This window comes from Castor canadensis, chromosome 8 (genome assembly GCF_047511655.1).
Source record: "Castor canadensis chromosome 8, mCasCan1.hap1v2, whole genome shotgun sequence".
Taxonomy (NCBI): domain Eukaryota; kingdom Metazoa; phylum Chordata; class Mammalia; order Rodentia; family Castoridae; genus Castor; species Castor canadensis.
In genome coordinates, this window is record NC_133393.1 from 29613507 (window position 1) to 29630180 (window position 16674).

General features: G+C 41.1%; 1 protein-coding gene and 1 long non-coding RNA gene across 3 annotated transcripts in view; one reads left to right on the plus strand and one right to left on the minus strand.

Moving 5' to 3' along the window:
- LOC109686013 (uncharacterized) overlaps positions 1 to 13348 on the plus strand; it is a 37199-nt gene extending 23851 nt beyond the window's left edge. Inside the window, exon 5 of the long non-coding RNA XR_002212347.2 lies at positions 13201 to 13348. This is a non-coding gene — a long non-coding RNA (uncharacterized lncRNA). The remainder of the gene's footprint in view (positions 1 to 13200) is intronic.
- Positions 6003 to 16674, minus strand: part of Btn1a1 (butyrophilin subfamily 1 member A1) — a 43298-nt gene continuing 32626 nt past the window's right edge. The window contains exons 1-7 of one of the 2 annotated variants that reach the window (XM_020163166.2): positions 13852 to 13930; positions 13290 to 13637; positions 10620 to 10901; positions 9634 to 9783; positions 8915 to 8935; positions 8797 to 8823; positions 6003 to 7850 (exon numbers count right to left, since the gene is read on the minus strand). In XM_020163166.2, the coding sequence (XP_020018755.1) occupies positions 7177 to 7850; positions 8797 to 8823; positions 8915 to 8935; positions 9634 to 9783; positions 10620 to 10901; positions 13290 to 13637; positions 13852 to 13930 (1581 nt within the window). In that variant the 3' untranslated portion in view covers positions 6003 to 7176. Of the gene's footprint in view, positions 7851 to 8796; positions 8824 to 8914; positions 8936 to 9633; positions 9784 to 10619; positions 10902 to 13289; positions 13638 to 13851; positions 13931 to 16674 lie in introns of those variants that run through there. The other variant, XM_074082695.1, reaches the window with a different exon arrangement.

Sequence of the window (16674 nt, forward strand, 5' to 3'; positions counted from 1 at the left end):
GACAGAAATACCACCATACTGGGACTTATATTCTAGTGAGGCAAAGGGACTAAGAAACATGGAGGAAAATGGGCCCAGGCTGGGGGCCCAGGCTGTGGTTTATGATCAAGTAGTTCCTTCAACTTAGCCACTAGGCCTAAAGGGAAATGCTGCTTTAGTTCAGTTTCCCAATGAAGAATAGGAATACCTTCAAAAAAAAGGGTGGGGGAAGGGTGAACAGAAGGAGATGAAAGTGAGGGAATATGATTGATGGGCTTCATGTACATATATGAAATGGAATGATGAAACCTCTTGCAATTGCTTTAAGTGGGGCGAGGGGTAAGGGGAGGTGGAGGTTTGCAGGGGACAGGGATGGTGGAAGTAATTTAACCAAGTACAATTTAAGTCTATTCAGAATTGTCACAATGAATCCCCCCTGTACAATGAATATATCCTAAAAAAAATGAGTTTAAAAAAAAGTCACCTCACTCCAGAGATGACCCACTTTCAGTCCACTGAAAGTGTATTATTTTCCTAATAAACTTTACTATCACTAAGAAAAAGAAAAAGAATTATAAAGTAATATTTTTATGAAAGATTAAAACTATAGGAAGCAAAACTGAATATGATTCACATTAGCAAACATTTTTAAAGCAATTGTCTCATTTATTGTGGCATAGCAAATAACCCAGTAGTGTAAAACAGCGATGTAGTGTTTCTTACAAGTCTGCCTCTCTTCTGCTGGCCTTGCCTGGACTCATTCATATTGCGTATTTAGCTAGGATGCTAGGCCTCTCGCCTCATGACTTTCACAGGTGAGAATGAATAAGCAACAAAACCCCTCTGTGTCTGGAGGAAAGAAAAGAGGAATGGGAAGAGATGAGGTTGCAGTGGTAGCCAAAGGCCAGATTGTGTAAGTGGAGACTGACATATCTTGACCACACTTGGGAAGCCATTGGAGGATTTTTGTTTTATTTTGAGATGGAGTCTTGCTATGTTCCCAAACTGTTCTCGATCTCCTGGGCCCAGGGTATTCTCCTGCCCGTCTCCTGAGTAGCTGGGACTATAGGCATGTTACTATCATACCCACAGTGGCCACATTCCTTTTTTTTTTTTTTTTTTTTGCAGAGGTGGGGTTTGAACTCATGTCTTACACCTTGAGTCATGCCACTAGCCTTTTTTTTTTTTTTGTGATGGGTTTTTCAAGATAGGGTCTCACAAACTATTTGCTCAGGCTGGCTTCAAACCTTGATCCTCCTGATCTCTGCCTCCTGAGTAGCTAGGATTGCAGGTGTGAGTCACAGACACCTTCGAGGCTACATTCTTGAATAATCCAGTACAAGATCTTTCTTTGGCAGTAACTTGGTGTTATGTTAATTCTCTTACCTGTTTTTGTAATAGAGTAGTGTACAACTACTCTATAAACCATAAACCAATACAGCATCTGCTTAGTTTGTAGGATTGTTTGAGGTCACTACCTGGACACTGTACTTAGTAGTATAATAACCAACAGCATGGAGACTAGACCCTGATGACCAGCAGATGATAGAAGCCATCTCCTGAGGAGAAAAAAAAACAAAAAAAAGAAAGGAAAAAAAATAGAAGCCATTTCATCTCTCTGCACCTGTCTGTATTTATAAAATAGGGCTCTCACTAATCCTACCTCATAGGCGTCTGGAAAATGTCATGAATTATTGTATGTAAAGCACATACAACAGGATCTGATACATAATAAATTCTCTGTCACTATTAGTTACTGTGATTATGCATGCTTAATTGTTCCACAAATGCATTTTCCACATTGATCAAAATTGGAGGGGACACCACTTGGTGGGTTATTATTAGCACCTAAGTTAAGATCTTCTGGCCCCCTCCCCTCCTCAGTAAATGCATAATATTTTGAAGCATGCATCTAGTCTATTCTTAGACTTCAAAGTGCACATGAATCTTCTGGAGTTATAGTTAAAATACAGTTTCTGATTCAGGAGATCTGGGGTGGGGCTCTGGTTCTGTGAGTCTAAGAAATGGACCCAGGACCATCATGAATAGCAATACTCTAAGTGCTCTCCTTGGTTATCAGCCATTCTTCCAGAATAAATTATTGTTGCTCAGTTCCCACATCTGACTTTCCCTTGGCAGGCTTTTGGTACCATGTCAGGTACTTTTATGAAACTGGAAATTTTGACACGGTTATAAGAATCTCAGTTGATAAGAAATGCCATTTTAAATAAATGCATTCAAATCTACTACCTGAGGCATTTTCAATCTCTTACAAGGGTGCCAAGAGTCATTTGTGTATGCACTAGTTAGGGTATAGCTTCAGTTATCTGAGAAAATTTCAAAATAACCATGGCTTGAACAAGATAGAAATAAACTTGTATTTCTCTTATGAAAAAAATCAAGAAGGCTGTTGCTGGGTGAGATCATCAGGGACCCAGGCTCTGTCCTTCTCAATGTTGGGTGTTAGTGCATATCTAAGATGGTCCCCTTGTCCACAGGACAAGCAACACAATGCTGGAAGAGAGGGCCAGGTGTGAGCCACAACAATTGCTTGCTCTCACATTCCACTTACCAGAACATACAGAGATACAGGTGAGGCTCTGAAATGTCCGTGAGCTTATCTATAACTTGGGAGTGCTAACATTATGGGAGAAGGCAAGGATGGAAATCTACCAGTCTTTGTCACATGGAATAAAAAAAAGAACAAACCCCAGTCTCAAGAGGAGGCATCAAACTGAGTCCAGTTTTGCCTTTCTCATTCTTATGCCCATGTCATCATAGCTTCCATCAATTGGCATGGTTGTCTTAAATCTCTTTTTATGTCTCACACAGCTACCACATTTATACCAAAAGCATTCCAAAGGGCTGTGAAACTCATTCCCCAAAGAGCAATTAGTTTAAACCCACTGAAACAAGTAATAGACATTTTTAAGGAGAAGATCAAAGGTTGACATTGGATATATTTGTGTGATGAGATTGTTGGACCATTTTTAGTTTTAAGAAAACCCATATTTTTCAGGAGAATAAGTTGTTTCCAGTTTTAAGGAATAAAGAGTCAAGAGCAAATGTGTGCACAGTTGAAAGTGGGTCATTAATCACTACGGTCACGAGTGGAAGATTTGAAGCAGAAGAGACATGAACTGAGATGTGCCGAGAGATGGCATGGAAGATTTGCTCTTGATTAGGACAGAAGGATGTTGTATAATCATTTTTCTTTTAAGCTAAATGGCTGGCCTTTGTTAAACAAGATAGATACCCTGGAAACATGTGACTACCAGAGTTGGCATTTGGCAGTGTGGAATGAAGTCAGCTATTATTCTAGTGGCTTTTGCATTTTTCAGTCTGATCTTTAGTGGTGGGGTAGAATGACTTTTGTTTAAATGGAAAAATCAAATTTAGCAAGTACTTCAGGTAGTTATTTATAGAGGCAGAAGGTGGCTTTTTGGTGTATCAGAAATCAGTATCATTGACTTTGCCTCATGTGACTAAGGCAGGTATTGGCAAGACAATTATTCTTCTCTTTTAGGAGACTTGGAAATAGCCAGAACTACTGAGACCAATACTTTCCTCATCACTAGAGCACAGTTCTGATAGCTAGTGCCAGCTGGACAGGGAACAACTTGCAGGTTGGTATCAGATAAATTCTTCCTTGAGTGTGACATACAAAGAGGTTGGAACTGAGACATGGAGAGGTAAAACTAGTGTTTCTTAAAAACCTACCACCAGCTTAGTATTCTGCCCAGTGACCATTTTCCTAGAAGATCACGCGGAAAAGGGAAGGGAAGGGGAGCTGTAGAGCTGATTAAAATCTGAGACCATTTTTTCTTTCTAATCTTAAAGATTAGATGGCAGCCCCATCTATTGTGGGTGAGGGTTTTCAGACACATTTTAGGATGTGTATAACATATACAGCCAGGTAAATCTGGTAATGCAGTTGCCCAAGGTTACTAAGTATTTTTAAAAGACATTTTGACAATGCTTTTCTTTAAATTTCCGAAGGTGCAATTTGAACATAAATGAATTTTTTAAAGCAGAGCTAAATGATATTCTCCTCCCAGGAGTACAGTGTAGGGTAGGCATCATGGGGTAGGTAGTGTTTGAGAAAGGGCCAAAGAAAGGAGGACACTGGGACCTATACAATGATGGAGGGAGGACCCTGCTATGGCTTGAATATGTTCCCCAAGTTTCAGGTGTTGACTGTTTAATTCTCAAAGTCATAACTGGAGGCGGGGGAGAGGTAGTGGGGAATGGAACCCAAGGCCTGGTACATGCTAGGCAAGAGTTCTACCATGTAGTTATATCTTCAGCCCCAAAGTCATATGTTAATTTGAGAGATGGGAACTCTGAGAGATGATTGGGTTATGAGGGGTCTGCCCTCATAAGTGAATTAATTCATTTATGGATTAATAGATCAATGGGTTTTCATAGGAAGAGGATTTGTTAAAAAATCGAGCTCTCTCTGGCAAGCTTGTTTGTCTCATTATGTTAGAACTTTTACCACTATATGCTGGTGCTATGCTCTTGAATTTCTGAGCCTCCAGAACCATGAGCCAAGTAACTTTCTGTTCCTTATAAATTACCTAATCTTAGGTGTTTTGTTATACAACAGAAAACAGACAAAAACAGCAGAGCCCTTTTTGTCTGCATCTTAGTTGCAGAGCCTCAATCCAAGTAGAAGTGGCATGCATGCTGAGTTGCCTTTTGTTTCTTCTGTCCCTCCCTATGCCTAAGAATCTCCTGAGCCTAAGGATTCTACTGTGATAATATCTCTAAAGAGTTTTCTGAAGTCCCAGCCCCTTAATTAACTTAATCTGGCCTCCTCCCCAACTGCCAGCTGCGGTTCACTCAGTAGAGTTTATCATGGACAGCTACAGCAAGGACACCTGTCTTTGGATACTGGCTTGGCACTTCATTTCATTTGACTTCAGTTTCCTCATCTCTGAAAGGAAGGGACTGGTATTAAATGTCAACAGTTGCTTTTCTTCCTAAAGTTCAATTACATTTTTTTTCAGAGTAAAACCTCTTAAAGTCTACTGACTTACAAATTCAGAAGCAGATTCATTTTTAAAAAATCTAGTTATACATCTGCAGGAATGCAATTATGTAGATATTATTATATAGGTATTTACTCCCAAGTCAGCAGGAATACACCAAAACCAGAATGAAAACATAAATGGAGGTGGGGTCTGGGAGAGATAATAACAAAAGATGGAAAATGGAGTATATTGTGATCATATTTAGCTTAAAGTATCATGAATGTAATGATAATAGACCTATCTCATGTTCAGAATTTCCACTGTCTTTGTCATTATCCTCACTGAGGGTCATAGGTAGATTGAAAATTTAGAAAAGTTGGTTTTAGATTAATCATGAAAGATAAACTGTGGTACAATAACGAGATGATTTTTCCTACCATTTGTGAACTTTTGGAGACTTAAATTCTGTCCCTATGGGCAGCAGGGTTGGTTGAATTGCATTCAGGTCAGACCCTCTATAAAATGAGTAGTCCTAATCCTTGCTTGGGATAACAGAAGAAAAAGTGGGCATCTCACCAAACTATCAGAACCTTTAAGTAGGAATACATAGAGTTTTCCCCCAGAAGCAATGGTTTCCAAAGATCATCATGCTTTTTTTTTTTAAACTACAAGGCATAAACAAATAAATATTTCCAAATATTTTCTCCTCCTCGAAAAGTCCTGTTAATTTGAAGAGTTACTTTCAACTCACCAACACCAAGGATCAGTTACCTTTATAATGGTAAAAATAGAGCACCCACATAGGGTTGAGGGCAGAAAGCCATTGGCACTGTGACCTTTCTCTATTTAGATTCTTGTGGGCAGCAGACCCTACACCTGCCCATTCTCGTGAGCCACTGCCCTCAGGCCTGAGGATGGGCCTTGGACCATCTAGAATGACTCTGCTTGGTCAACTACATTCCCATGTAGATTTCTCCTCTCGGTTTTGCTTTTTTTCAGTCCCACTTGTTAGGAAAAATAAAGGACAGTAGAGGTTGCCTTCAGCAATCAGACAAACTTATTTATTAGATAAAGACCAGGGACAAAATTCTTCCTGGAAAGTGGAAAAATACAGTGAAAATAGAATGTGTGAGCTTGAATACATTTGCAGTCTATTGGCAAGCTAAGCCACATGTGTAGAGGAAAATGCTCAGGGGCAAATATAAACAGGGCAATCAATCCAGCTGTGCTGAGCATAGCCTTTGGAGTACAGCCAGTCTTTGGAGATCCTGAGAAAAAGCATGTGAAAGTAGGGTGGAAAGCTGGGTAGAGTAACAGTGAGCAGTGGCGCAGTGTGGAAATGGATGGCAGTTGAAGCTAACTGAAAGTAAGTGTGAGGAGTTTGGACATTGGGATGAGGTCTAAGGGGACATGAGACTGAGACAGTGACTGCTAACGTGGTGATATCACTAAAGGATGCTAGTTCAAAAAGAAGAGGAGACCAGGGAAACTTTGGAGTCAACAAAGTAAGGTTAGATTGGCCTTAGATAAGGAAAAAACAGGAGGGTGCAGAAAGAGGAAAAGGGTCCGAGTCAGTGTTGTTCAGAAAGTTATGGGCTTTGTCCAAAATTCTCCCCATATCATACTTTCTGACTAGCCCTCAAGCCCTGCTCATTTCAGCTCCTATTCCCCCTTCCCCACAGCTCACATCCCATAGAAGTAGGGGCATCTCTTCTACCCTGTAGGACATGATTTAGACAATTTGAGATACAGGCCAGAAAAACTCTAGGAGCAGGGCATGTATACGTCATTTTCCTCTAACTTGATGTCCACTCCAAGTTCCTTTATAGTATTTTAGCCTAAAATCTTCATCTCCCAGTACCCTTTGGTTTTTCTACTTGCCTAAAACCTGTTCCTCCAAATAACAAGACTTTTCTGTCACAACCCTATGCCAACCTAACCTCATCTCTATTCCACAGTTGTTTGCTCCAAGTTCTTTCCTGTAGGTTCTGTCCTTAAGGAATAAGAGAGAAGAAGCTAATTCAGAGTCACCTCTCCTCCCCTAAACCACGATATTTTAGGAAGGTCTTATTCCCCACCTTCTCTAGCAGAAGCAGCACAACCTTCCCAAGATAAATTAATCAGTACACAAACAGGGACTATTTGAAGCTGGAGCTGAAGCCTTGGGAATGATGAAGGAGAGAAGTTAGAGCACAGGAAAATTGTTGAGCTGGGATATTCCTTAAGGCACCCCTTGGCCGGGTTGGGAAGGAATTAGTTTAGAATGGAGAGTGTCTGTATCCCCAGAGGCACAGTACTCCCCCATGGGGGACAATGGGATAGCCTTGGAAAGATCCTGGGTACCAGCAATGACTGTGACCCTTTCAGGCCCATCAGCAATTGGACAGATGGTCAGGGGCTTTTTACCACAGGACCACAGGCAAAAGAAGGGCCTAAGGGGGCCAGAGAAAGAGATGCTGGGGAAAGTATAGATATGAGATCCATCAGTCATGCTGTAGAAGGAGATGTCTCCTGACTCATAGTCTAGGAAAATCCCAACCCGGCGAGGGGATCCTGCTAATGGGAGAGGGGTCCGGAGTGGGGTTAGGGCCCAGTACCCATTTCCATACAACTCTACAGCCCAGAACCCATTCTCAGGAGTCATGGGGTCAAATCCTTTCTTTATCACATTCTCCCTACATACACCAATTGCCCAGTCAGTCCTGTCTCCTACCTCTACCTCCCAGTAATGTCTGCCTGAAGTGAAGGTCTCCCGGCCTAACACACAGGGCCAGAAGTCAAATCTCTCTGGTTTGTCAGGCAGTTTTTGACGTGAATCTTCCAGTCGAACGGATTTTGAATCCTCATATAGAAAGAGGTGGGGGTGGGCCGTGTCTGGATCCAAAGTCACATCAACTGGAGACAGAAAGTATAAAGATCAGTGAATGGTAGAGGTTATGCTAGGTAGCAGTTAGATATAAGAGATAGCCACAAGAAGAAGAAAATCATTGTAATTAAACTTCCCAACTCCACTGGTCAGTTTCTGTTAAGATCAAAGTAGCCCAGAGGCCAGGGGCTATCACAGGACTTTGAAGTTAGCCATTTTCCTAAAGCTTAATCCTTTCTTTACTCAAGAGTAATCTCCATCCTAAACATCAACTAGGGCTGTGAGTTTACATGAGGAATCTCTTTAATTTAATAAGACAAAGACCCAGGCCCAAGAGCTTCTCTCTAGACATCTGGTAGAGCAGGGACTGAGAATGTCACATAGGTAATCTGAAAACCCAGGCCTAGGGATCTATTCTAGGGGCAAAATGGACCTGGGGCTAAGAATTCCTCAATAAATATTCCAATTCTAAATGCTGATGCTGTCATTCTCACTCTAGAGACAACCTGCTTTCAGTCTGTTGAAAGTGTACTCCCTTCCTAATGAACTTTACTATCATTTTCACTTGCCTGAATTCTTCTCTCAAAGCAAAAACCAAGTTATACACTAGAGCTCAACTTCCAGTCACAGTTACGGGACCCATCTTTCCTTCTCCAAAGAAAGAGCAGTATTCTGGGAGTTGACAGGGTTCCTCAGATAGCTAACTTCCTGGCCTACTTACAAGTCTCCACCCCTCAAAGTCTCCTCACAACACCAGCAGCCACAGGGTGATATAAGAGCTGATTATCCCTAATGGGATGTTATTAGAAGCATCTTGTCTCCTAGCCATCTTCCAAGAGCCCATTTGCCATCACCTCTCCCTTTTTTGTCCTCATTTCTAAAGTATGTTTAGTGTTCTTATATCCAAGTCTCACAGGGCTTTGAATTCTCAGGAGATAAAGCCTCAGAGGCCTTGAGAAGTTCAGAGTCACTGACCTGCATGCAATGTAGCCTTTTTCTCCTCTGCAATGAAAGATAGAGATCGTCAGTGACAGTTTATAAAACAAAAGAGAAAACCTTGTGGATGAAATAATGACAAGAAGCTAGAACTTACTGAGCTCTTCCAGCAGTTTCTCTGGAAAACAAACAAAATTATCTCAATGGTTTTTTTATAATGGCCGTGAGGGAGGGGATATGACTGGTATGGGAGACACATGAAAGAGAAAGTGTTTAATTCATAACCACCTAATTACTGAAACATTACCAATAAGGAACAGAATTTTACTTTGTTTTGTTTTCTAAGAAATAATCAGGAAGTTCCTGCTGGCTTAGGATCAGATCTTTAATAATAAGATTACTGGGAAACTGAGTTACAAGTTGGGGTAGTGAGTAAAATCAGGTCTAAAATGCCAATTAGAACCTGGCACTGGTGGCTCCTGCCTATAATCCTAGCTACTCAGGAGGCAGAGATTTGGAGGATCGAGGTTCAAAGCCACCCCAGGCAAATGGTTTTCGAGACCCTATCTTGAAAACACTCATCACAAAAAAAGGGTTGGTGGAATGACTCCAGGTGTAGGCCCTGAGTTCAAGCCCCAGTACCATAAAAAAAATAAATAAATAAAATGCCAATTAGAAATGGCCTTGACTCTGCCTGTGCCCCAACCTCTCTTCTTCACATCAAGTATCTGTGATTTCAGAAGACTTATAATTCCTCCCAACTTTCAAATTTCTAGAATCAAATATATTACTGTTGGAAGACATTCTAAAGATAATGTATGCAAACTTCCTCTAAAGCACTCCTGACAAGCAGCCCTTGTGGATTCTGTGACTTACCTTTAGAGCTGAATTCACTCTTCTGCTCTCTGGATCTTTCCTTGTATAGTCTCCAAATGAAAAATATGGACCCAATGGTGAGAAGTCCTAAGACTATTAGAATGACAGCCACAGCAACTATCCAGGGAGTCAGCCTTGGGAAGAAGTTAACTAAAACAAAATCCAAAGAAGAACATTGTTGGGAAAATGAACAAGTCTAACTTTTCTCCTGATACTAAAAGGTGATGTGGAGGAGGGGACAACCTGGGTCACTTCTGACTCTCCCATGGCAAAAATAGCTACTCCAATACCACTCTGAGCTTTTCAGCAAAATTTGAACTTGAGCAAGAGAGGAGTGAAGAGTTTTTTTTGGGGGGGGGCGGCGGGGGGACAACAAATGTGAAATAAAGGATACAATGAACCAGTTCATGTTTAGAAATTCCTTCTTAACGATCTATCAATGCAGAATGGAGGCCAAGGGGACAAGGGAGGTAAATAAGAAGGAGGAAATGTCACCTCTGTGTGTAACAGAATAAGAATCATTAACCAATAAATAAGGAAATATTTCTGCCTAAACCAGAAATTATACCTAGGGAATAATGAAAGGATTTCTTTCCCTATAGGCACTGGAAATCTATACTGAGCTCTAGCATGAAATGAAAAGGGGAGGAGGGGATAAGAGTAGAAACAGTAAAATTAGAAATATAATTTAGTCTTCATGCTTATTCAAGGAGAAGGACCTAGATGTGAAGGTTCCCAGAGAGAAAGCTTCTCTACCTCAAAATATCTTCTAAAATGAAAAAAAAAAATGCGCAATTTTGAGAATTTTATACTTTCAGAGTCTTTACTCTTCTAATGTAGTTGGTGGGTCTCCCTCAAGTCAGTGGGCAAGCACTTAGGTGGGAAGAGTGGACAACTCTGCTATGAGGTCACATTTGAGTAGGTGCCCCAGGTCATGTGGCCCTGAAGATGTGACAACATAGGAATCCAGCGTTGCTTTCACTGACCTGGTATGGATATCCCTACTTCCTTCTCCTGATCAAGAAGGAGATTCTGGATGCAGCAGGACACGTTATTTATGGAGTTGTGTCTGATGACCACTGAAGTTGTCACAGTGAACAGGCCTTCTTCGTCAGGATTCTTGGACTCTGATGAGAATGGTAATTTCTCTCCTGTGGGAGTTCTCCACTGCACCTGGGGCTCTGGGTACCACCCCACTGAGGTGCACTCCAGCCGGATCTGTCCATTCTCTTGAACTTCCATAGTGATGTGAGGATCGGAGCCTAGAGCTATGTAGACAGAATCTGGTCTAAGTCTTTCCATAGATTCCATGTTGGGATCCTTATCATACTTAGAGAAAGAAACCAAGGGGAGGCACTCCTCTCCATATTTTTACTACACAAGAAGACTGAGATGTCACTAAAAGGAATTTCATATATCTTATCAGAAAGAAAAGCCTACTTGGGACCTATCCTTTGAAATGGGGACTGAAGTTTGATAGCAGTCATGGGGGTTCTTGTCCAGTCAGCAGGAACAGCAAGACCAATGACTTTGAGGTAGGTTAGTGGCCTAGGCTGGGAGCTTTAGAAGTGAGAAAGAGCTCTGTGGTTGGAAGTATTACAAGATGACTCTGGGGAGGAGAATTAGAATTGGAATATTCAAAGATGGATAGAGGGGTATTCTTGAGAAAAAGATTCTGTTCCCTGAGATTATAGTTGATAATTTAAATTTCCTTACTTATGAAGCTGATTTAGGAATTTTCTTTTTGAGTTTGCTAAGGTAGGAGCTCTACTACTTCAGCTATGCCTCCAGCTCCTTTTTTACTTTGTTTTTCAGATAAGGTTTCACATTTTCTGCCCAGGACTGGCCTGGGACCACGAACCTTCTAAACTCTGCCTCCCAAGTAGCTGGGGTTATAGAGATGTGCCACCACAACAGCTGCAAGAATTTTCTTAAATGGTCTCAATGTCATCTTCCCTCACACAAGTGTAACCTAAGAAAGATCAATACAAAGCTGTTTCTTTTCCTGTTTGACCTAAGTCTTCTCTTCCCTTCCTCCTCTTCTTCCTCTTTCTTTACAATTTCACAGGGTACAGAAAAGTACTGAGCTGCAGAGAAAAGTCCTTGACACATGTCCACAACTATCCCCATTCCAAGCTAGTGTGTATATATGAAAATGTACATGATTTTCATGAAAGGGACTACCACTTTTATAGAATAAAAAAATGATGACAATAGTTTTATGCCACTAAATATCTAGGTTTTTTTTTTTTTTTTTTTTTTTTTTTTGGCCATGCTGGAGTTTGAATTCAGGGCCTCATGCTTGCTAAGCAAGTACTTTTACCACTTGAGCCACTCCACCAGTCCTAGAAAATAGCAGCTTCTTTTTGGTGGTATGGGGGTTCAAACTCAGGGCATCACACTTGCTAAGCTGGCACTCAACTACTTGAGCCACTCCACCAGCCCTTTTGGGCAGTACTGAGGTTTGAACTTAGAGTTTCACCCTTGCTAGGCAGGCGCTCTATCACCAGAGCCATTCCACCAGCCCAATATCTAGGTTTTTACAATCAACTTTATTTATTTATTTTTTTAGTGGGACTGGGGTTTGAACTCAGGGCTTCATGCTTGCAAAGCAGGCATTATACCACTTGAGCCATACCTCCAGTTCTACAATTGGCCTTTTTTCTTGTTTTTGTTTTTGTTTTTTCTTTTTAATTAGGATATATTTGTTGTATAGGGGGGATTCATTGTGACAATTCCAAATATGCTTATATTGTACATTGGTTAGATCACCCTCACCATCTCTCCCTCTTGATGCAATTGACTTTAAAGCTTTAAGATACTCTTCTGTAGGAATGAAGTGAGAGTTATACATGATGCATTATATACGGCAATATATTTGTATGTTACACATTTAAATTAGTCAATAATAATATCTTACAATTATATAATGATTTTAGGATTAGCAAAGTAGTTTTTTAGGTATTGCTTAGTTTTATTTAATTCTTGCAAAATCTTACTGGATAGATGATACCCCAATTTCACAGAGGGAACACAGCTCAGAAGGATATTTCCTTGGTGTCCCTTACTAGTAAGTGGGAAAGAATGTTACTAGTAAGTAGTGTTTCCTCTAGAATGCTAACCATTTTCCTCGTTATTTCACCCTGAATTTTTTCTTGAAGGAAAAACCCCCCAAAGAATCACAGCAAAATCTTTTCTAGGTAGATCAAGAGTTTTAGCAAAGGGCTGTGCTCTATGATCTTAGGAATTCAGTTCCCTAGAGACAAATCCATGAAACAGTCTTAAAGTGTGTGGCATGCTTACCACAGCTTTGTCAAGTGGTGAAAAGTAGACACAACTTAAATACCTGATTATGGGAACTGACCAAGTAAATTATGGTGTGTTTCAATATCAATGTTATACAGCCATTACATCCTGCATTTATTTAATTAGTTTTCTGGGGGAAATATTCATCCTATCACTGAGAAAACAGGGCAAAAATAATTAAAGTAAAGCTATATGCAAAAGACATTTCACTTTGATTTCCACACTCAGCTCAAACTCATCCCCATTAATCTCCTACTCTAGGTTGGCCAACTTCTTCAACCTAAAAGGGATGTGGGGAATGAATTTGATGGTTTTCACAGTAAGTGACCCATGGGAAGCTACCTACTCACCAGCCACCTGCAAGTGCATAATGGCCTCTTCGTAGGTTCCATTCTCTCTGAAAAAGCATCGGTACTCCCCATCGTCCGAGGCCCTGACTCCGTGTATCCTCACAGCAGCATAACCAGTAGTGATGTTGTCCTTCACCATCGTCACCCTGCCTCGGTACTCCATCATCTGCTCTGCCTCCTGCTCCTGCTGGTCCTGGTACAGGAACACGGCTGGCGACAACTTTTGTCTAAACCACCGCAGCTCCATATGCTCGGCACTTATGTTTGGGGAGAGGTGACAAGGCAGCTCTGTGTCTGTACCCGCCACAGCCAGGATGGGCTCCAGGGGTCCTATTACATCAAAGTAAGCTGCCAAAACAAGTGGAATCAAACTGGATGAGGGAATGGAAATTGAGGACCAACACAGACCAGGCTCCTGTTAAAAGGCAGAGGCCTTTCCATTGTCTACTATTCCTGGACCCCTTTGGAGGCCACTAGAGACTAGAAGCAAACCAGTTATTTAGATTTGCTGGGACATTTCAGCCCAGCACGACAGAGAGAAGGAGTGAGAAGGGAGACATACCAGCATCCAGCTTGGGCAGTTGCAGGAACATGAAGGTGAGCAAACACCTGGAGAGGCAGGAATTTGGGGAAACTGCCATCTCTGACCTTCCTGCAGCAGGAGGACACTGATGTGAGACTGCCAGGAGTTTCAGCCTAGGACATGAATGATCAGGAGAGAACTCTGGGCTCTGTAGACCCTCTGTTCTCCACAGCCCTCCAGCAATTCTCTCCAACCTGGAGGGCCCTGGTTATTTGCATCTGAAGACCCTCTGTGCCTCCTCTCCAGTGCGGATTTTCAGTCCATGCTACCAGCCATCAGGGCTCTTCCACTCACCTTCTAAGTATGGTCAAATAGCAAACTGGCTGGGTGCTGCTGGCTTCTCACCTGTAATCCTAGTTACTCAGGAGGCAGAGATCAGGAGGATCGCAGTTCTAAAGCCAGCCCCGGCAAATAATTTGTGAGACTCTATCTCAAAAAAAACCCTTCACAAAAAAGGGTTGGTGGAGTGGCTCAAGATATAGGCCCTCAGTTTCAAACCCCAGTACCAAGAAAAAAAAAAAATTAAAAAGTACAAAACAAAACATAAAACAGCCAACTGAGCCCTGCAACCCTCAAATATACTTAGTCTCCAGAAGGGAGTTGCAAAGTGTGAGTTGCATAGAAATGAACAAATCTTGGAATCACTACATTTTTTTAAAAGTCTTCTTTATAACAGGATAATTTGTTATTTGTTTTTAAAAATCATAAGAAAGATAAAGCCTTGAGAGCAGAAATGGAGACAAAGGAAATAAAATGGTGGAGAAAGAAAAGGATGGGAGGAGAAAGAGCAAGAAGGGGGAGCTGAGGAGCCTGAAGAATAGAAGGCCTAGGACTAGGAAGGAATTGGAAAGAGAGAGTTATGCCCTCCTGATGCTCAGTCACAGGGGTACGGAGAGTAATAGCAACTACTGACCTCAAAGATTTTGGAGGAAAAGGCAGAAGGAGCCAGGGCTACCAAGTGAAAAAGCTGGTTGTAGCCCCCGGGGCAAAAGTTAAAAGCCAGCAGAATAAGGAAGGAGGAAGTGCTCTCAGGAAAGCCTGTCCCCAGGTGGCCTGGTATATTTACTTTGAACAAAAAAAAAAGTTTTCCACAGAGATGGAGAACTATGGTTTTCATCTCAGAGTTCAGGGTATATGCTGCCTGATTAGCTGTACTAAATAAAAGAGAATGGAGAAAAAAGGGAAAGGGGTGGAGGAAATGCTAAAATGAGACCTTTGGCCAGTTAATTCACCACTCCATGTCACAGTCCTTTTTTCTCTAAAAATTAGAATATTACTGAAGGTGTGGCTCAAACTGCAGGGCACCTGCTGTGTAAGTGTGAAGCCCTGAGTTCAAACCCCAGTCAGACCAAAAGAAAAAAAAAGGTCAATTTCACCTTGAGCCTGGCACCAGTGAGCGGCCTGTACTTCTAGCTACTTGGGAGTCAGATCTGGAGGATCGAGGTCTGAGGCCAGTCATGGCAAATCATTTGTGAGATCCCCATCTCCAAAATAAACAGAACAAAATGAACTGGAGGTATGGTTCAAGTGGTAGAGTGCCTGCTTTGCAAACGTCAAACCCCAGTCCCACCAAAAAAGTAAATAAATAAAAAATAAAAATAAGAATAATTCCTGGGACTCTGGATGTGATTCCCAGCATTGTGGGGGGCGGGGGAGAAAAGAAAATTATTTTTAATAGCTTCCTTTGAGAGGTATTGGGAGGAGTAAATGAGATTAAGCAGATAACACAGAACAAAGGCCCAGAAGCAGGTAAATTGTCAACTATTATTTTTTCCATGGGTTGAAAACTGAAAGAGCAGAGGTCAAGGCAGCAGCAGACCCCTGCTCATGTCGGTCACACTCTTCTTCCTCAGGGCACCCACCAAAACAGCTGTGTGGGTGGCATAATTCCACAGGAAGCAAGTCTTAAAGGCAGGAGCAAATGCACCACCAGCTCGGGAGGTGTAATTCAGATTACAGGGCCCAAAGTTGTCCCCCTGCCAAGGTTGCCTCCCTCAAAGCCACTCATGATACCAGTAATTCCTTATTTGGGGCTAAACTTCTAATTGTTAAGAAAAAGTTGAAAAATCTTTTTATGAAGTGGAAATTACCATTAATCCACCAACTGATGACTTCATGTTGGCATATTTCCTTCCAGTATTTATTTCATGCTTATGTACATCATAGGAACAATCTGCAAGGCTTTCTGCATAATTCAAAACATTGTTAGGCTGCATAATTTCTAAGATTATGGGATATTTTTCAATTTTTTCCTATAATAAGTAATGAGCTTTATATATGTCTTTGTTCACAATTCTGATAACTTCCTGAGAAACTGATAAATTTCCAAAAATAGAGCCACTGGGTCAAAGGGTATGAGGATACTGCCAAAGCCTCTTTCTCAAGTGTAGAACCATTATGCCATCAGCTAATCCCTGTCAGCTGAGGACTGATGTTTTAAATCTTCCTTATGGGAACTGGTAAAAAAAATTAATTAAATTGTAAGTGTAGTATGTCTTTGTGTGATACTGAGGCTGGTCTTTTATCATGTGTTAATTAACCATTTAATATATTCTAGAAATGACCTACACCTTTTCAGACCAGTTGTCTACTGTTTTTATTTTCTTTGTGGTTTTTTTTCTTTTGTTTGTTTTTTTTTGTGTGTGTGTTTTCTTTTTTTGTCCACTGTTTTTAAGACTGGTCTTAGTGTTTGTTTGTTTTTTTTTAAAACAATCTGCATGAACTTTTTGGAAATTAAAGATAGTAATACTGTATTATATGTACGACAAAGTCCTCCTCAATTTTGTTATTTGCTTTTTAATT